The sequence below is a fragment of the Eumetopias jubatus genome, unplaced genomic scaffold (assembly GCF_037043125.1).
Source record: "Eumetopias jubatus isolate StellerSeaLion01/CBP00866 unplaced genomic scaffold, mEumJub1_p1.0 scaffold_1, whole genome shotgun sequence".
NCBI classification, from domain to species: domain Eukaryota; kingdom Metazoa; phylum Chordata; class Mammalia; order Carnivora; family Otariidae; genus Eumetopias; species Eumetopias jubatus.
Genome location: NW_028274807.1, coordinates 203,868,224 through 203,889,041, shown reverse-complemented (window position 1 = coordinate 203,889,041; position 20,818 = coordinate 203,868,224). Strand labels below are relative to the sequence as shown.

Below are 20,818 nucleotides of genomic sequence, written 5' to 3'. Positions count from 1 at the left end.
CAAGCAAAGGGCCACGTGACCAGAGGCACCACCGCTGCAGCGGCTGATGGTGCAGGGGTGAGGGGGGCTCCGGTTTCAGGGATCCCTGGGGTGCCGGCCACAGTGCGGGATGGGCAAAACTAGGAGACAACCCTCCATCATCTCCTGATTCCAGGTGTGACCCGTTCGGTCCTGGCGGGGAGCTGGTCTTCATTCTGGAACTTCCCAGACACGTGCCTTGGGATGGGGCTCTTGTCCCGCAGCGCCTGGAAGCTTGCGGTCCTAGGGGATTCCCATCACCTGGTCCCATCGGGGTTCCCCTCTGCTCCAGAACTCTCTCTCTTTGGAAGATTCTTCTGGGCCAGTTCTCTGATTTCCTTGGCCCCCACCCCCACCCCTTTGTTTTCCATCTTTTATCATTTTGTTCGTCCTGCAAGATTTTTTTTTTAAGATTTTATTTATTTCTTTGACAGAGAGAGACCAAGCTAGAGAAGGGACACAAGCAGGGGGAGTGGGAGAGGGAGAAGCAGGCTCCCCGCCGAGCAGGGAGCCCGATGCGGGGCTCGATCCCAGGACCCCAGGATCATGACCCGAGCCGAAGGCAGACCCCCTATGACTGAGCCACCCAGGCACCCACTCCTGCAAGATTTCTACAACTTTATCTGTCCTCTCCATCTCCCTCCCTTCTCATCCTCCAGTCCCCTCCCTGCACTCTCCCCCACCCTCTTCTCTCCCTTACCACCCTCTCAGCCCTGACTCCGTCTTGCTCCGCCCCCTCCCCACCCCACCCCCACTCCCCCCACCCCCGCCGCCTTCACTTCTTGCTCCCAGGCCTTTGCTTACTGTCTGGATCGCCCTGTGCTCTTCCGGGTCATTCCCTTCACTCAGCACCAAATGCAGAAAGCCACCTCCCAAACCACTCCAATCCTGATAGTAGAAATCAGCCTGTTCTTTTATTTGTTCAGAAGAATGACCCGTGACCTCTGTCTCAAATTGCGGGGAGGGAGGGCATGCAATCTGAGAACAGTGGCCCTGGGATCCTCAGCCCGGGGAGGGGGGGCGAGGGGGCCCATGGCCACAGTTTGGAGGCAGAAGCATGGGATTCCTGGGGGCCAGGGCTCAGGCACTGCGGTGAAGCAGGCGGGCACAGCAGGTGGTGCAAGGGCTCCCGGGCCCACCTTGCACCTGAGGACACTGAGGCACACACAGAGGAGGCGGCCCTTAAGCCGCTGGCTCAGGCCGGGAACTTGGGGCCCCAGGGGCGTCTGCAGGAGGCTAGGAGCCCGCCAGGTGCCGGTGGAAGTAGAGGCCGAAGAGGCTGGAGAGCAGCTGGCAGGCTGCGGTCCACCAGATGAGGAAGGTGAGGACGGCGCGGAGGAAGAGGGGCGTGAGCAGGCCGCCCAGCGCCCCAGCGATCCGGGCCGCCGTCTGCTGGGCCTCATCCTCCCCGGGACCCCCCAGGCGATCCTGGGCTGAGGACTGGGCGGGGGACAGCATGGGGACCGGGCCCAGGCCCCAGGAGTAGCCACCTGTGGGAAGTGGAGGGTGGAGGGAGGGATGGGTAGAGGTGCAGGCGGGCTTTGACCTCTGGGACCCGCCTAGCCCTAGGCTCCACCTCCTACCCCCGCCACCACCCTAAACTCTATCTCCTGGCCCCCACCCCAACTTCGGGCCCTGCCTCCTACTCTCCCCTCCTCTGGGCCCCCCAGGCTCCCCCCACAGTATTACCAAGTCCTGCCCAGGCGCCACCTCACTTGCCTCCATCCCGGCCCGGCGTCGCTCCCCGCGGCCCCCACCTCCCCACACCAGGCCCCAAGACCCGACCCCACCCATGCCACTCCTCACCCAGCGTCTTGAGCAGTAGCGTGCAGTTGAGGGTGAGGATGAGTGGCGTCAGGTACTGCAGGCTCACCACCGTCACGTAGCAGTAGACTCGCACCACCTAGTGGGCCGGTAGCAGTGACCACGTGGGTGGGTGGGGGTCCGGACCCTCAGCCCCAGGGACAGGGAGACCTGCCCTGAGCCCCATGTTCCCTCCCAACCTTCGGTGCCCATACCCGCCTCTGGATCTCACGGGCCTCTATGCGGCCGGCCTCCCGCCGCAGCTGCTCCACACGGGCCTTGGCCAGACATAGGTAGGCCTGCAGGTGGGGCCTGGTCATGGCCAGCCTTAGCAGGCACAAGGCCACCAGCACCCAGAGGCGCAGTGAGTCGAAGGCTGAGTCTGACAGCCTGTTGGGGAGGGGAGTGAGGGGGCTAGGGAGGCCACCCCTGCTCCAGGATCTCCCCCAGGATCCAAGGCTCCTCCCTGAGCCTCAGAGACTGGGGTACACAGAAGGGCCCCCACTGCCCTCCCTCCCACCCACCCCCCATGCGCACAGGGAGAAGGGCACCTCCCCCAGGGGTGCCTGGTGCAGGAAGTCCCGTGCAATGGGTTTGGTCCAGAGCCACAGGATGATCAGTGGGGCCAGGAAGCTGGTATGCAGAAGGAACCTAGGAACAAGGGCACAGAGGAGTGAGGCCCGGGCACCCACCATCCCCCTAGCCTCTCCTTTAGATTCCCACCTCCCCCCACCACCCATCTGGCAGTCTGCATAACTGCAGCATGGGCCGGTCTTCTGACATGCTCAGTGCGTCCAGGTGTGTCTGAGCCAGCCGCAGGCCTGGAAAGGTGAGGAAGGCACCCAGCATGGATCCCACAAATGCCAGCCCTATGCGGATGGCCAGCTTGACCAGAGGGAGCCTGGGGGAGAAGAGAAGGGTCAGGAGGCCCCAAAGCCCGTCAGCAACCCCCCTACAAGTTCCAGGCTGCCCTTGCCCCACCTCACTTCCCAGGACTCACGCCCAGTCCCAGCCCCGCGTCTTCAGAAGTGGCTCCAAGTTCTGGGTCATACTGGCCAGGCCTGGGGAAGACAAGGAGAGGGCAGTGTTTAATAGACCCCTGGAGCCTCAGTGTCTGCTCTGCCCCCCTCCCAGATAGACTTTTGCTCCCCGGGTAGGAATGCACCAGTGGGAGCTGGACCCAGGGCCAGGCAAAAGGAAAACTTTTGTTGTGTTCCGGTTATGTGCGGGTTTTTTTGTTTGTTTGTTTGTTTTGGTTGGTTATGTTTTTTTGTTTGTTTGTTTTTTATTTTAAAGACGAGGAATATGGACCAGGCAGACACCCTTGACTGGACTGGGAGAAAGGGGTGGGGGGCAGTGGACCACTGAGTCTGAGCTTCCTGGATTATACCAGGATTCCAGAGGGGCATGAGGACTCCCATAGGTTAAAGCCAAAGTCCTGGAAAGAATCCTCAGTTCAGGCCCTCGGATTTTCCACAGAGTAAAAGCAAATAAAAATGAGCTCACAACCCAAATCACCAAACACACCAGGGAACAAATCACCATAAAGCAGGGGGGGAAAAAAAAAGTTTAGACCCTACTGACTACAGAAATTTTGCAGGTGTTATCATGTGTGAAATTACTGAGGAAAATAAAAGGTGGAATCACAGAACAGGCAACATGAGGCTACCTCAGATGACCAGCTATATTTGCAAAGGAACCAATTAAGCTCTTCCAAAGGGAAAACAGAAATGATAGGTTGTTAAATGGCATATTCAAAACAGCCAAAGGAGGAATGAATGAATTGGATCTGAAGAAATCACTCAGATTCCAACTCAGAAAGATAAAAAGGTAGGAAATATGAAGGGAGATTAAGAGATAAGGAGGGCAGAATAGAAAGTCCAGCATAAGTGACATGAGAGCCCCAGAGAGAAGGGAAGAGAGAATGAAGGAGGAGAGGAGATCTGGAAGAGAACAGTGCAAAAGACTGTGGAATGAATGACACACACAAAGTATATCAAACCAGAATAATACGAAGAAATCCATACCTAGACACTAGTGAAACTGGAATACCAAAAACAGAGAGATCGTAAAGCAGCCAGGGATTTAAGATAGATCACCCATAGAGGAAAGACAATTAGACTGGCAGCCAATGGCAACAGCAATCACAGAAAAAGAACAAAAAGAAGGTGAAAAGGTAAGATGGTAGAAACAATGCCGAATAGGTTGGCGATGACAATAAATGTAAGTGGGTTAAACTCTGAGGTTAAATGACACAGATTGTCAGACTTGAAAATATCTAGCTGTGTGGTTGGTGGTTGTTGTTGTTGTTTTAAAGATTTTTTATTTATTTATTTGAGAGAGAGAATGAGAGAGAGAGAGAGCATGAGATGGGGGAGGGTCGGAGGGAGAAGCAGACTCCCCGCTGAGCAGGGAGCCCGATGTGGGACTTGATCCCGGGACTCCAGGATCATGACCTGAGCCAAAGGCAGTCGCTTAACCAACTGAGCCACCCAGGCACCCTGTGTGGTTGGTTGTTTTAAGATTTTATTTATTTATTTGACAGAGAGAGACACAGCGAGAGAGGGAACACAAGCAGGGGCAGCGGGAGAGGGAGAAGCAGGCTTCCCACGGAGCAGGGAGCTCAACACGGGGCTCCATCCCAGGACCCTGGGACCATGACCCGAGCCAAAGGCAGACGCTCAATGACTGAGCCACCCAGGCGCCCCTAGCTGTATGTTTTTTAAAGGAGACATACCTCAACACAATGTCCCTGTATGGTTGAAAGAAAAGGGATATTAAAAAGATATGACAAATACTAATCAAAAGAAAGGTGGTATTGTATATTTGAGAGTTGCTAAAAGTAGATCTTAAAAGTTTTCATCATAAGAAAAAAAGTTGTATATGTATGGTGATAGATGTTAAGCAGATTTGTTGTTGTGATTGTTTTGTAATACATACAAATATTGAATCATTATATTGTATACCTGAAACTAACAATGTTATATGTCAATTATATCTCAACTTAAAAAAAAAAGAAAGCTGAAAAGTCTATATTATTACCAGATAAACCAGAGTAAGACAGAAGTATTATTAGAATCAGAAGTGGTCAATATACCATGATAAAATGGTTGATTCACCAGGTATATATAGAAATTCAATACTTGTAAACACCTTGTCAATTAGCCACAAAACATATAAAGAAAACACTGACTAGGGCACCTGGGTGGCTCAGTCAGTTAAGCATCCAACTCTTGATTTCGGCTCATGATCTCGAGGTTGTGAGATCGAGCCCTGCACCGGGCTCAGCACTGGGCATGGAGCTTGCTTGGGATTCTCTCACTCCCTCTCCTTTTGCCCCTTCCCCTCTCTAAAAAAAAAGAAAAGAAAAAGAAAAAGAAAGAAATCACAATGGAAACTTAAAAATACCCAGAATTGCCTGATAATGAAAATTACAAGTCAAAACTTAAGAAGTGGACAAAAGTGGGACTTAGTAAAATATTTATAGCCTTCGTGCTAGAAATGCCAGAAAGAGAAATAGAAGAAGCTGAAAATTAGTGAGCTAAATAGCCAACTAAGAAACTGAAAACAAGGTGTGCCTGGGTGGCTCAGTCATTGGGCATCTGCCTTCGGCTCAGGTCGTGATCCCAGGGTCTTGGGATCGAGCCCCCGCATCGGGCTCCCTGCTCCGCGGGAAGCCTGCTTCTCCCTCTCCCACTCCCCCTGCTTGTGTTCCCTCTCTCGCTGTGTCTCTATCTGTCAAATAAATAAATAAAATCTTTTTAAAAAATTGGAAAAAAGAAAAAGAAGCCTACCAGAATAGTGCTATAAAAGCCAGAGGTCCTAGCCACACAAAAAAAGATTGGAAAAGATGAAAGAAAAACCAAAAGAACCCACAATTCACTAAAAATACCATTGTACAACAAGGTTATCCCATGGAAAACACTCAGTTTGATCCCTACCTCATAAGACAGTAGTGAACGACCAGGAGTTTAAGGGCTTATGTGAAAGGCAAAATTGAAATATTGTGTTGGAAAATATAAAATGTCTTTCTGATTGTAGGGAAGAGAGGGGAATATCTTCAAGACAATAATCAACTAAAATAAGGAACTGCTATTAATCAAAAGAAACCAGAGGGGAGGGCTGCAACTGTATTCAGTGGCTGAGCCCAAAAAAGTGTGGTGTGTGCATGTGCAGAGAATAATGCAAACATGGCTAAATGAATCTAGGTCAAGGGCATCTGGGAGTTCATTAGAGGATTCTTCCAACCATTCTGAGGTTTGGAATTTTTCAAAATAAAACATTTGAGGACAATATTTTTCAAGATTTTATTTTTAAGGGGCGCCTGGTTGGCTCAGTTGTTAAGCGTCCGCCTTCGGCTCAGATCATGATCCCAGGGTCCTGGGATCGAGTCCCGCATCAGGCTCCCTGCTCAGCGGGAAGCCTGCTTCTCCCTCTCCCACTCCCCCTGCTTGTGTTCCTGCTCTTGCTATCTCTCTCTCTCTCTGTCAAATAAATAAATAAAATCTTAAAAAAAAAAGATTTTATTTTTAATCAATCTCTACACCCAACATGGGGCTCGAACTCACAGCCCCAAGATCGAGAGTCACATGCTCCACCAACTGAGCCAGACAGATGCCCCATAATTTTTTTTAAAGATTTTATTTATTTATTTGAGAGAGAGAGCATGAGAAGAGGGGAGGGTCAGAGGGAGAAGCAGACTCCCTGCTGAGCAGGGAGCCCGATGTGGGATTCGATCCCGGGACTCCAGGATCATGACCCGAGCCAAAGGTAGTCGCCTAACCAACTGAGACACCCAGGTGCCCTCCCCACAATTTTTTTAAGAGGCAAAAAAAAAAAAAAAAAACCCACCACAAAGAAAGTGAAAAGCCATGCCACAAATTTGAAGATACACTGCCCCCCATTTTAACTTCTTTAAAATTGAGATACACATGACCATTGATGGCATGCAATAGTTTAACAGTGCTTTTAATCTCTTTTCTGTGGTTCAGGAAATAATGGTGTGTCAGATTTGATAGGAGGAAGTATGTGCCACACATGTAACAAAGGATCAGTTCCCACAATATATAAAGAAACCCTACAAATCAACAAGAAAAAAAAATAGTAAAGATATACAGCCCAGAAAAGCTTCATAACATTGGATTTGGTGATGATGTCAGATCTAGCACCGAAGGTATGAGCCACAAAAGAAAATAGAGACAAATGGGACTCATGGGAATTAAAAAAAAAATGTGTACAACAAAAGATAATACTAATGGAGTAAAAGGGTAACCCACAGAATGGGAAAAAAATATTTGCAAATCATATATCTGATAAGGGATGAATATCCCGAATATATACACAGAACTCCTAAAACTCATCACCCCCCCAAAAAAAAAAAAAAAAAAGGTTCAAAAATAGGCAAAGGAAGCACCTGGCTGGCTTGGTTAGTGGGACATGTGACTCTTGATCTCGGGGTCATAAGTTTGAGCCCCGCATTGGGTGTAGAGATTACTTAAAAATAAAATCTTTGAGGGCACCTGGGTGGCTTAGTTGTTAGCCATCTGCCTTCGGCTCAGGTCATGATCCCAGGGTCCTGGGATGGAGCGCCGCATTGGGCTCCCTGCTCAGCAGGGAGCCTGCTTCTCCCTCTCCCACTCCCCCTGCTTGTGTTCCCTCTCTCACTGTGTCTCTCTCTGTCAAATAAATAAAATCTTTTTTTAAAAAAAATAAAATCTTGGGATGCCTGGGTGGCTCAGTTGGTTAAGCAGCTGCCTTCGGCTCAGGTCATGATCCCAGGGTCCTGGGATTGAGTTCCGCATCGGGCTCCCTGCTCAGCAGGAAGCCTGCTTCTCCCTCTGCCTGCCACTCCTCCTGCTTGTGCTCTTTCTCTCTCTCTCTGACAAATAAATAAATAAAATCTTTTAAAAAATAAATAAATAAATAAATAAAATAAAATCTTTGTAAAAGAAAAAGAAAATAGACAATTTCTCCAAAGAAGATATACAGATGACGGACAAGCATATGAAGATGTGCTCAGCATCACTCATCATTAGGGAAATACAGATAAAAACCACAATGAGATACCACCTCACACCCACTAGGATGGTCACTCTTAAGGAAAAAGAAAAGGAAGATAACACAGGTTGGTGAGGATGTGGGGAAGCTGGAACCCCTATGGTAAGAATGTAAAATGGTGCAGCCACCCAAGAAAACAGTTTGTTGACTCTTCAAAAAATTAAACATAGAATTACTACGTAATCCAGCAATCCCACCTCTGGATCTGTACCCAAAGAATTAAAGCAGGGACTTGTACACCCATGTTCATAGCAACACTATTCGCAGTAGCTGAAACAAAGGAGCAACGTAAACGTCCATCGATACATGAATGGATGAGCAAAATGGGATATATTCATGCAAAGGGAATATTATTCAGCCTTAAAAAGGAAGGAAATTTGAACATAGGCTACAACATGGGTGAACCTTAAGGACGTCATGCTGAATGAAATAAGCCAGCACTGAAAGACAGATACTGCATGATTGCCCTCATATAAAGCGTCTAGGGTGGTCAGATTCATAGAGACAGAAAGTAGGATGGTGGGCGCCAGGGGCTGGGGGGGTGGGGGGAAATGGAGAGCAGTGTTTAATGGGGACAGAGTTTCAGATTTGCAAGGTGAAAAGGGGGGGATGGATGGTGGTGATGGTCGCACAACAGGGTGAATGTGCTTAATGCCACTGAAGTGAACACTTAAAAACAATAAAATGGTAAATGTTATGTGTATTTTACCACAACAACAACAACAACAAAAAAAATGGAGGAAAAAAACACATATAGCCTCAAAGAAAAATGAGCAACAACTTGAACAAACTCTTCAAAGAAGAGGAAATGAGAATCATGAATAAACAGGAAAAGCTGCTCAGCCTCCCAAGTAATCAGAGCAATGCACGTTAAGACCACTAAAGGCATCGTTTTCCACTGCCAGACGGGCAAAAATCAAGCACTTTCTGTAGACCTCAACTCACTTACACCTGACTGTGCCCCTGTAAGGTTCACCACCCCACCTTACAAGCAGGGAGGTGAGGCAGGGGGCTGTTGCAAGGTCACCCACGCTTGCCCAGGGTGCCGCCTGAGTCCAGGGTCCACACTCGGAACCCCAGGCTGCATGGCTCTGAAAAATGCTGAGGCACCATCTTAATGAAGGAGAACACGTCCACCTTGTCCCCAGATCCTGTGCCCAAAAGAAATGCCTACACGTGCGTATGAGGAAACAATGTTCCCTATAGCAACTGTGAGAAAAGCTCAAATCTGGAAACCACCTAGATGTCCAGCAACAGAAGAATAGACAAATAAAGACAAGTGGCCTCATCAGAGAACGTCATTCATCTGTGAGAAGAGATGAACAAAAGCTGCCCAGACCAACACGGCCTCGTTCTGTAAACAATATCAAAAAGACCGAAAAGCACCAGTTGGCTGATTATACACTGGCTGGCACCATCCGCAACAGCGAGCAAACTGTATGATGAATTCTTTAGGGACAGAAATATATGTGATGAAACTACCTTTTACAAAGGCACAGGAAGGGGGCGCCCGAGCGGCTCCTTCTTAGATGCTACTCCCCACGGCAACCCTGAGCAGAGGAAGCTTTTTAAAAAAAAAGTCCTTTGATTGATGGGCGCCTGGGTGGCTCAGTTGGTTAAGCGACTGTCTTCACCTCAGGTCATGATCCTGGAGTCCCTGGATCGAGTCCCACATCGGGCTCCCCGCTGGGCAGGGAGTCGGCTTCTCCCTCTGACCCTCCTCCCTCTCGTGCTCTCTATCCCTCATTCTCTCTCTCTCAAATAAATAAATAAAATCTTTAAAAAAAATTAAAATAAAAAAAAAAGGGGGGGTCGTCCCCGGGGCTCGCGCGCTCCGGGCCGGCAAGGGTTGCAGTGTGCCTGTGCCTGGGCGGAATCGGGGGCACCGGAGCGACCCGGCCTTTCCTTTAGTTTTTCCCTTTCTCGGCCCCGCGGAGGCTTTCCGGAGGGGGCTTGCGCGGGGCACTTGGGGCTGAAGTGGCCGAGCTGTCGGGAGGGGCCTGAGTGGGCGCTTCGAGGACCCAAGATTGTCTAAAGCCACAGGGAAAATGGTGGAAAATTCACCGTCGCCATTGCCAGAAAGAGCGATTTATGGCTTTGTTCTTTTCTTAAGCTCCCAATTTGGCTTCATCCTGTATCTTGTGTGGGCATTTATTCCTGAATCTTGGCGAAACTCCTTAGGATTAACCTATTGGCCTGAAAAATACTGGGCAGTTGCATTGCCCGTCTACTTCCTCATTACTATAGTAATTGGTTAGCACTCTTATTTGGAATAAACCTGATGAGTACCTCTCCACTCAACTCCATTCATACAATCACAGATAACTATGCTAAAAATCAACAGCAGAAGAAATACCAAGAAGAGGCCATCCCAGCATTAAGAGATATTCCTATTAGTGAAGTAAACCAAATGTTCTTCCTGGCAACTAAATAACTTTATGCCAAAAACTAAATTGTATGTAGACTAACACCGAGCATTTACTATAATTTTTTATATAATAATTTTGACCATAATTATTTTGACTCTCTCATACCCAATATTGAAATGTAAACAAAGTAAGTTGATTCTTTTAGATTAAGTTATATTAATATTATAAAAGTTCTTGAGTATTAGTTGGTAATGAACAGAATAAAATACTGCATTACCATATAGCAGACTTGTTAAAAAAATAAGTATCAGTAAGAACAAGAAGTCCCTCCAAAAAAAAAAAAGGCAAAAGAATGATAAACACAAGATTTGAGAGACTGGTTGGGGCTGTGAGTAGGAGTGGAAGGTGGTGGGATTGGAAAGGAGCACCAGAGACATGAAAGAACATTGGGAATGTTCTAGTTCTCATTTAAGAAGTGAGTTTGTTACATTATTATTTTGCTTTGTAATTTACATACACATGTTCTATACATATATATACTATATATTAAACATTATATAATCTTAAAAATTGAAAAGCAGGGAGAATTGGTGAAGATAAAGCTCAAGGATTTGATCTTTATCCAAAGACCACCAGAATCTGGTATCAGGCAGAGAAGTGATGTGATCCAAATTATATTTTTAAAGATCATCCAAAGAATAGAGAAACTCAAAAGAAAAATGGGAAACTAAGAAAAATATTTCCAACTACTATCACACACAAAGCCTAATGTCTCTAATATATAAAGAGCTCCTACAAATCAATAAAAAGGTCAACAACTCAGTAGAAAACTGGGCAAAAGAACAGACTTTACTGGAAGGCAGATAGAAATGACTTGTCCACAGAGGAAAAGATGCTCAACCTCGCTTATATTTTCACTCATCAGGTTACCCAAGACAAAAAAAAAAAAGTCTGAGGAAACACACTGGAGAGAATGTGGGGAAATAGGCACTTCATTAATCTTTTCCTAAATGGCAATTTACAACATTATCGAAATTACAAATGCAGTTTCTCACACAGGGCTGCATGTGCAGGGCTATTCCCGTACGACACTGTTGTGTTACAACATGGTTTTGAACAATAACATTTAATAGTGAAAGACTTAGATGTCCAGAAGTAGGGGACTGGTTAAATAATCATGGAACTTCCATAAAATGAAATACTATGTGGGTATTACAAAACAAAAAAACAAACCAACCAACCAACCCACACTGTATGTAGCATCAAGGAACAACCTCCAAATTCATGTTTTTAAGGGAAAAAGACAAGGTGGAGAGCCATAAACACTACCGTTTTATGGGGAAAAAGGAAAGTGGTCTCCCAGTTTTCCTCTTGGAAGGAGAGCTAATCAGGGTGGGTGATTTTTACTCTATGTATAGCCTCTTGTACTTTATGAATGTTGTGCCATTTACCCATTTCCTTCACCAAATTAAATTAGAATGGGTAAATATTAAATCATTATGGCTGCCGGGGAGAGGGCAGATGGGGGGTACAGAAGCGCCCTGCGAAGAACTGCAGCTGCAGGCAGCCATCAGAGGCAGTGAGACCAGATATCCTCTTGCCCCAAAGCCCCAGATGTGCAGGGCAGCAAGCTGCCAGAGAGACTGCTCAGGCCCAAGGAGTACCCCCCCTTCACCTATTATGTGCTGGTGGAACGAGCCACTTAACCCCACTTCCACGAGGGAGTGATCCGCGTGGTGACCCCATGCCCCAAACGCCGCACATACCTGGCTCCAGGCCCAGCTCGAGAGTATCCTCCTGGACCACCTGCACCAGCATGACCAGGAGCAGGAAGAGGAAGGCAAAGGTGAGGCAGACAGAGCGTTCGCCCCCCTCCTCTGCACTGAAGTACAGCCGGGTCACCACCAGGAACATCTTGCTGGGGGCAGGGCTAAGGAAGCCCTGAGCAGCTGCTGTGCCCCACTCCCAGCCAGGGACTCCCCCAGCTCCAGAACCCAAACACCATCGTTGGGGTTTGGAGTCTCGGGGAGCAGGGCGGTGACCAAGGAGAAGAGTGAGCCGCCGAACAAGCCCAGGACACAAGGTCCAGCCCTGCTCACGCCTGTGTCAGCAGGCTTGCGGTGTGTGGGTGGCAGGCGTGCCTGGGCCTCCAGCTCGGCCTCATAACACTACCTGTGGCCATTTCTTTCTTTCTTTTCTTTAATTCTTTCTTTCTTTCTTTCTTTCTTTCTTTCTTTCTTTCTTTCTTTCTTTCTTTCTTTCTTTCTTCCTTCCTTCCTTCCTTCCTTCCTTCCTTCCTTCCTTCCTTCCTTCCTTCCTTCCTTCCTTTCTTTCTTTCTTTCTTCCTTTCTTTCTTCCTTTCTTTTTCTTTCTTTCTCTTTCTTTAATTCTTCTTCCTTCCTTCCTTCCTTCCTTCCTTCCTTCCTTCCTTCCTACCTTCCTACCTTCCTTCCTTCCTTCCTTCCTTCCTTCCTTCCTTCCTTCCATTTATTTATTTTAGAGACAGCAAGTGTGGGGAGGAGTAGAGGAGGAGGGAGGGGAAGGGGGAAAGAATCTCAGGCAGACTCCATGCCAAGCTCAGAGCTCAAGTCAGGGGGTTCCATTCCACGACACTGAGACCATGACCGCAGCTGAAACCAAGAATTGGACACTCAACCAAATGAGCCACCCAGGCACCCCTACCTGTGGCCATTTCTCCTTGAAAGAGCCAGCAAGTCTGTCTCTTCAGGAGGTCTGGCCTCCCTGACCCACCTAGCCTGGCTGCATTCACAGCAGGTGAATTTCCCACTCCCCTAAGAAGCTATCAGAGATACAAGGGCTGTATCTCGAATATGTCCTGAAAGAGACCCATGGGGCTTTCCAGAACCAGTGTGGGCTTCAAGATGGACTTTTCTTCACAAGCCCATCCCACAAGGGCATTTTCTCAGACTTGGGTCCTCAATGTCAGAGGTTTGCCTCTGTTCCCTGGACAGCTTCATAAAAAAATGTAGCAGAGGGGCACCTAGGTGGCTCAGTCAGTTAAGCATCTGCCTTGGGCTCAAGTCATGATCCCAGGGTCCTGGGATCGAGCCCCACATCGGGCTCTCTGCTCCGCGAGAAGCCTGCCTTCCCTCTCCCTCTGCTTGCCACTCTCCCTGCTTGTTCTCTCTCTCTCTGTCAAATAAATAAATAAACAAGTAAATAAATAAAATCTTTTTTAAATATTAAAAATAATTTTAAAAAATGAACAAAAAGGGACGCCTGGGTGGCTCAGTTGGTTAAGCGACTGCCTTCGGCTCAGGTCATGATCCTGGAGTCCCAGGATCGAGTCCGGCATCAGGCTCCCTGCTCGGCGGGGAGTCTGCTTCTCCCTCTGACCCTCCCCCCCTCATGTACTCTCTCTCTCTCTCTCTCATTCTCGTTCTCTCAAATAAATAAATAAATCTTAAAAAAAAAAAGAACAAAAAAACGTAGCAGAGGGGGCATCTCTTTTCCTGCCCCTGCATCTGGGCCGGTGACTTGCTTTGACCAAGAGAATGGACAGGGATGGGGGTGGGCCAACTTCCTGCAAAGCCTTAGGAGGCCCACAGCACCCCTTCTTCCTTGCTGGTATTTCTGCTACCAGGAGGAAGCTTGGCTTGGCCTGCTGGAAGGCGGGACCTCTTAGAGTAGAGATAAGGCGGCTGGGCTCAGCCCAGCCCGGGAGGAGAGCAAATAAAATAGTGACCATGTTACACCACCCAGTTTTGGGGAGTTTTGTAGGACAGCAGATAGCTGATATGCCAATTTGGGGATGGGGGTAAAGGAAAGCTCGAGTCCCGCTCCCACATGCCTCCCTCCTCCCTGACCCACTGGGCAGCCTGAGGAAGGATACACGGAGAAGGCGACAGTGAGCAGACACCAGAACACCGCGATGTTGGTCTCCTTGACCGGGCCCAGCACATAGTAGTAGGCCTCTGTGAAGACATACACGCCACCCGAGTACACGGCAAAGTCCACGAACCACTGGTACTCCAGGAAGAAGCGCAGGACTGCGGGGAGCACGCAGCTCAGTCCACAGCCCAGCGCAGGACACCCCCCTCACCAATGCCGCCAGGGTGTGGGCTGAGGCTGGGACGTTGGGGACCCAGCTGGGCTGTTACCGAGGGCATCAACCGCTGTGAGGGGGCAGGTCTCCAGCTGGAAAGGGGCATCTCGGGGCACAGACAAGGGCTTTTCTTCACTATAACCATTGGCCCACCTGTGGGGGGGGGGGAGGCGGTCAGGGGAGGAGGAGGAGTGCATCCTCTGTCTCCTCCCCAGCCAGATATGGCGGCCCACCCCACACCAGCCTGGAAGGTTCCACCGTGCCACCCTCAGAGCACAGGAGGAGCTGGTTTGGGAGTTAACCTTCTCCCCAGCCTGGGTCTCCGCACACCAGGCTGCAGATGCCGCAGCTCACCAGGGATGGCCCAGAGCAAACTTCCAATAAGCAATAAGCGTTAGCTGTCAGCCCAAGGCAACCAATGAATGACAGTGACATCTCAACCTGGGGTATCCACCACTCTCCTAGGTGCCCAGAACTGCGTGCGCCTGGAAAGGGAGCCGCTCCCCTAAGGCTGGGGGCTCACTCACCGCTCCTTCCTGCCTCTGGGCCTCGGCTTTCCCTCCAGGGCCCGAAGCTCTTCCTCAGTAGGGTGCTTGTATCGGAAGAGACTGAGGGCAAAGACGGGAAGTCAAGAAAGCTCCCGCGGCGTGGAGGGCTCAAGGCAGTGAATCCTCAAACCCAGGACTGGGGTCGGGGAGAGCTGGACCCGAAATGCATGGGGACAGGATGGGCAGGGACCATGCAAGGCCAGGGGAAGGCCTGGGGGGTGGGCTATGGTTTTGCTGGGGGGAGTGCAGTGAGAAACTATGGGGTCCCGGACACCCCTGAATCTGCGGGCTATCTCTTCAGGTGGAGCAGGCGTGTGCATTGTTCTGGAGGGAAAGTTCACAGTTTCCACCAGGTCTCAGAAAGGGTCCGAGATCCGAACAGGGACAAAAAGCACTGCAGGGAACAGATCTACAGCAAGAGGAGTGTGGAAGGGGGGTTAGATTCCTGGATGCAGGAGTAAGGGAAAGCAGCTGCTCTTCCCAGTGTGGAAATGCGGTCTCATGGGTGTGTGTACCTCTGTCAAAACTGATCCAACTGTGTGCTTCAAATATTTGCAGTTTATTGTATGTCAGTTATATCTCAATAAAGTTGTTTTAAAAAAAAAAACTACTCTTTGGAGGGCAAGCGGAGGGGTTTGGAGGAAGCAAAGGGGAGGGGCCCGGTGGGGCTCCTCCCACCACCCGGGGTGGGGCTGCGGCTCACCTGCCGTTGCAGAGCAACCAGCGTGCGAAGGAGCAGTGCGGCGCTAGCCTATGCATGAGGGTGGCGGTGAGCAGGGTCACCACCAGCTGCACTCCCAGGACCGCCTGCGGGGAGGGGACATGAAGGGCAGTGCCTGCCAGAAGGTCACAAGCTCCGTGCCTCGGAACTCAGGCTATTTATAGAGAGGCTGGGGCCAGGTTGGGAAGGAAGGGCCTCGGGGGGCTCCAGCTGCATCTTGAGGGAGGGGCCTGGGGTGGCTCAGCCTCAACCCTGGGAGCCCCTGCTCTGTGTGGATTCCCGCACTCCCTACCACCACCACCTAGCTGGGGTGTGGGGTGGTGGAGAGCACACGCTGGGGTTCACTTCTGGCCTTCGCTATGGATTTCAGGTATTCATCTTCCTGAGGCCTCGGTTTCCCCATCTGGAAATGGGGCGCTGCCTGTTTTGTTTCATATGCTGTCAAGACCACCATCCGGACCTACAAGGAGCACAGCCAGTGAAAGAGGCTCCCCTCCCACGGTCCCACCCACACATCATCTTTCCCCCTGGCAGCTCAGTCTCCATCTTTCCCACCGGAAATTAGCCTCATGATCCCATCACCCTCTCCTCCTCCCTCCCTTGGTAATCAACCTCCTTGGAAAGCCTATTTCTGGCCACTAACCAGTTTCAGGACAAAGACTTACATATATGAGTGGGATGACTTTTTTAAATTAGGAATTTCTCACTAAGTTCTACATAACAAACTTTTTACCAATTCATAACACGTTTTCATATATTAATTTTAAAACATTTTAGAAGAAATGCTTTTGTTAGTCTGAAGCTGGGTTTTCCTGCTTGAATGCAGTAAATACCAATTTGGTATCAGTAATTATGTAATTATATAAAATTATGTGCTCAGGAGCGCTGTCGACTAGTATTATGATATAATTAACAAAGTGAAATAAAGATTACTTTAATATTAAAATTAATTATTAAAATTATCCTTTAATCAGGCAAGAATATGCTAACTTTAATTGGAAAAGCTCTAGTGTGATGGGTATCGGGCCAACACAGTAATTCAGAATGACTGCTGAGAAATCCATCATTAAGATAACTAACAGGATATTTTTTCTATGCCTGTAACTTGTAAACCAGAAACATTTTCTCAGTAACGAGGTCGGTGCACCATCTTTCTGGTCTTTAATTTTTTTTTTTTTGGAGAGAGAGAATGAGATAGAGAGAGCATGAGGGGGGGAGGGTCAGAGAGAGAAGCAGACTCCCCGCTCAGCAGGGAGCCCGATGCGGGACTCGATCCTGGGACTCCAGGATCATGACCTGAGCCAAAGGCAGTCGCCTAACCAACTGAGCCACCCAGGCACCCCCTTTTTTTTTAATATATATATATTTTTTAATTTATTTATATCTTTCTGGTCTTTAAATCTCACTAATCTCCTATTCTCACTGCTCACCCTCCCTAACCCCCAAGTGCAGACTGGCTATTGGTCACTAAAGACCGTGGGCACGGTCATGGTCAGGGAGCACCCTTCCAAGCCCAGTGAGGCGGGTCTCTCCCAGGGCCCAGGCCTCCTCCTAAGATCTTCTTCAGCCCCTTCCTGCGCCCCCGGAGCCTCCCATTGGCGCCTCTCCAGACATCAGATCCTGGGGCTCCCCTGCTGACTTTCCTTTTCCCTCTATGGCCTCCACCCTGTGACTCAATCTCCTGCTAGGTTTTTAACCACCGGCGGCCAGGCATGACCCCAGCACAGGGGCATCTCTAGCCTGGACCTCTATGCTTTGCACGCACATCATCTCAGGGGGGCCCAGTACCTGCCTGTCACTCCCGCGGACATAGCACTCGGCCCTTCCCAGTGAGTCATGAGGTCAGTCAACATCCAACTCCTTTTCGCAGCCTGCAACACTTGAAGGGCCCAGCTCAAGACTCCCTGACTCACTGCCCGGCTCTCTAGGTAGCCCTCCCTGCGTCAAACTACTGGGGTCTCAGAGGCCCTTCCAGATCCCTGGGCTCTCCATTGCAGACCCCTATCACCCTCTGACACCTCCCAGGGAGGGGACTGTTGTTCAAACTTCGGTCCCAGCACCTAGGAGAGGAAGGACAGAAGGAAGGAAGGAGAGAGGGAGGGAAGGAGAAAGAGGAAGGGGAGGAGAATGGAAGGAGGGAAGAAAAACAAGCATCCCAGGCGCCTGGGTGGCTCAGTTGGTTAAGCGACTGCCTTCAGCTCAGGCCATGATCCTGGAGTCCTGGGATCGAGTCCCACATCGGGCTCCCTTCTCAGTGGGGAGTCTGCTTCTCCCTCTAACCCTCTTCCCTCTCATGCTCTCTCTCTCTCATTCTCTCTCTCTCTCTCAAATAAATAAATAAAATCTTAAAAAAAAAAAAAGAAAGAAAGACAAGCATCCCTCCACCTGAGGCTCTTGAGGTCGGTCCAGGGATGTTTTTCAAGCCCCATCCCCCAGCAGCCTCTGGTCTTGAGGTCCTGGCTCTGCAGATTTCCAAAGATATCTGGAGCCTCCCATCAGCCCACGTCCCTTTCCTGCTCAAAGTCTTTCCCTGGACCTACAATCCGAGAATAGGAGAATCCGGCTACCTGCTAACACCAATGAGACTTTCCTCCATCCTGTTCTAAAGAACCCTTCCTCTCATCTCCCATTGCTTCCTGCACCCAGGCCTGGAACCACGTCCACTTTTCATGTTCAGGTGCACTTCCAACGCCCCTCCTTGGGGAATCCTCCAGGAAGGGTCGAGTCGTCCTCCAGGGCCCCTCCCTCTGCCCAGTCCGAACATTTAGGGGTTGGGACTTCCCGCTCTCGCCCCGCAGTGGCCAGGCTAAGTTTGAAGAATAAACTCAATAGGTTTATTGAGCAGCGTGAGACCTGAAGGTTCCAACTGTGCTGTCTCCAATTCTGGGACCCTCGCCCGCCCCGAGGCCATCCACATCCCCTTGGCCTGGCTCCTCCTCTCAGGGCTCTCCCTGGCCCTTCCACACACCTCAATACATGCAGCGACCCCATGCTTCCACAGGACCCACGTCGCCAGCGTGGGCTCCAGAGGGACCCCCAACCTCCCCAGCGAGGATCCGTACGTTCCCAGTCCTCTCCGCGGGGCTGCGACCCCTCGGCAGGACCCCAGTCCCCTAGAGGGCCCCCAGAGATTTTCCAGAATTCCCGAACGCTCAGGGGCCTCCAGTCCCCTAGACAGAACCCCCAACCCCCACGTAGGTCCCACAGAGAGACTGAACCCAGAGAGGGACACACGGCCCTCAGCGCGACCCAGAGTCCCTCAGAGCTCTCAGTCCCCACAAAGGGATCCCAGTCCACTCGGTGTCTCCCTGGACACCCTCAGCGGAACCTCCTGCCCTTCAGCCAAGGCCCCCCATGTGGCTGGCTGCCGGCTCACCATGTCGCCGGCGGGAGCGCGGTCGGCTGACCTGAGGCTCCGGGCATCTCGCAGGAGTACAACCAATCAGAGCCCGATTCTGTTCTGACAAACAGCCCGTACGGCCAATCGTCAGGCTTGCAGCTGGAGCAAACCACGAGGGACACGAGGTCGCTCGCGTTGCATGCCGGAAGTTGTAGTTCGAAGACGTTCGGCAAGCTCCGACGTCGGTTGAGTCAGGACTCTCTGGTACCCTGTGTAGCTGTCCTCTCTGAGATACAGTCTCCTAGCATCCGCACCTATTGCGCAGGTCTGAGGCAGATACATTCATTTATCCACGCACTGCCTCCCGCTGGAGAGTTCTGAGTGTGGAACTCCCCTGATGAAGAACATTCGGTGGCTCCCACTGACTAGACTCCCAAGTGCTCAGACTGAATTCTTACACCTCTACCTGACTTCAGTCAGCCGCCAGCACTATCGTACACACTGTAATACAGCTTGCCACTGGCCGTACTAGCTCATACCTCCAGGCCCCTGTAAATGCTATCTTTCATCTTGGAATACCTCCTTTCTCAATCTTTTTCGTTTAGCAAAGCCTTACTCATCTCTATCAGCCAGGACTCTGATTGAATACACACACACACACACACACACACACACACACACACACACATACGCACACACTAACTCAAATGGGCTCCAGCAAAAAAAAGGGGGGGGGAATTTTGTGACAAAAATCTCTAAAAGCATAGTGAGCTTCAGGCATGTCTGGATCAAGGACAAAAAAAATGTCAGTCTCAAGAATCTGATGTTCTGTGTTTCCAGGCTTGGAGGAAAGGGCTTCTAGCATGGGTACCTAAGTTTTACCATCTGCATTTTTATGGATAAAGTGTGTCTGCCTGAATATGGACATATATGTGGGTATGATTATATGTCTGAGGTGGTTTCTTTAATTTTTTTTTTAAAGATTTTATTTATTTTTTTTGAGAGACAGAGAGAGCAAGTGAGAGAGAGCCTGAGCTGGGGGGAGGGGCAGAGGGAGAGGAACAAGCGGACTCCCCGCTGAGCAGGGAGCCCAAAGTGGGGCTTGATCCCAGGACCCAGAGATCATGACCTGAGCCCAGACACTTAACTGACGGAGCCACCCAGGCGCCCCAGATGTCTGAGGGTTTTTATGGGGCCTGTGAGTGGGGCCTGTATAGTTGATTGCCTTGTCTCTGTGGGTGTTTTTGTCTTTGTTTATGAGCACATGTGGATGTCTGTTTGCAGGGGATTCACTGTGGCTTGGTCTTCTGGACTCAGAGTGTCCCTTGGAGAGAGGATGGGTGACAGTGGTGGTGAGGGTCACTGGGATTTCCCTGGACCAACATGGGGGCCATGAGCCAATCTATGAATCCATGAGGGATCCAGGGAAGCTGGGATTTGGGGAGGGTGTCAGAGAAAGGGACTGAGAAAGAAAGGAGGGGCATTTGCTGCAGGTCCACTGCATACCAGGCTGGGGAGGTGGGGTGGTTGATTTCATGTGCTCCTTCCAGTATGCTGAGGTGGCGGGACAATCGTCTCCATTTCATTGATGAAGACACTGAGGATCTGGGAGGCCCAAATCTCTACGGCACACCTTGACCTCTACTCCTGCACCCAGGGCTTATGAATTTAGGTGTCACAGCGGCACCCATGCGGTGAACCACAGGAAATTCACACGTCCTCATCTCAGGAGGTCCTCATCTTCCCTCCCGCAACTCCCCATCCTTCAGGTTATCCACAAGCTCTGGAGTTGGCCTTGACTCCTCTCTCGCCCATACCTGATCTGTCAGCCCCTCCTGATGATGGTTCCACCTTCCAAGTGTAGCCAGTCTCACCAACCCCACAACCTCCACCCAG

The 20,818-nt window shown here is 50.1% G+C and overlaps 1 protein-coding gene and 1 pseudogene across 1 annotated transcript; one reads left to right on the top strand and one right to left on the bottom strand.

Moving 5' to 3' along the window:
* Positions 1-912: 912 nt before the first annotated feature.
* On the bottom strand, positions 913-19,005 carry TMEM161A (transmembrane protein 161A). The gene is made up of 12 exons (XM_028087241.2): positions 18,959-19,005; positions 15,565-15,668; positions 14,841-14,921; positions 14,369-14,466; positions 14,101-14,257; positions 12,014-12,165; positions 2,822-2,882; positions 2,579-2,722; positions 2,359-2,472; positions 2,037-2,211; positions 1,825-1,921; positions 913-1,508 (listed from the first exon to the last, which is right to left on the bottom strand). The coding sequence occupies exons 1-12, from the start codon at positions 18,959-18,961 to the stop codon at positions 1,255-1,257; spliced, it is 1,440 nt and encodes a 479-aa protein (XP_027943042.2). The 5' UTR covers positions 18,962-19,005; the 3' UTR covers positions 913-1,254.
* LOC114196497 (phosphatidylinositol N-acetylglucosaminyltransferase subunit P pseudogene) lies at positions 9,912-10,315 on the top strand (annotated as a pseudogene).
* Positions 19,006-20,818: the final 1,813 nt, after the last annotated feature.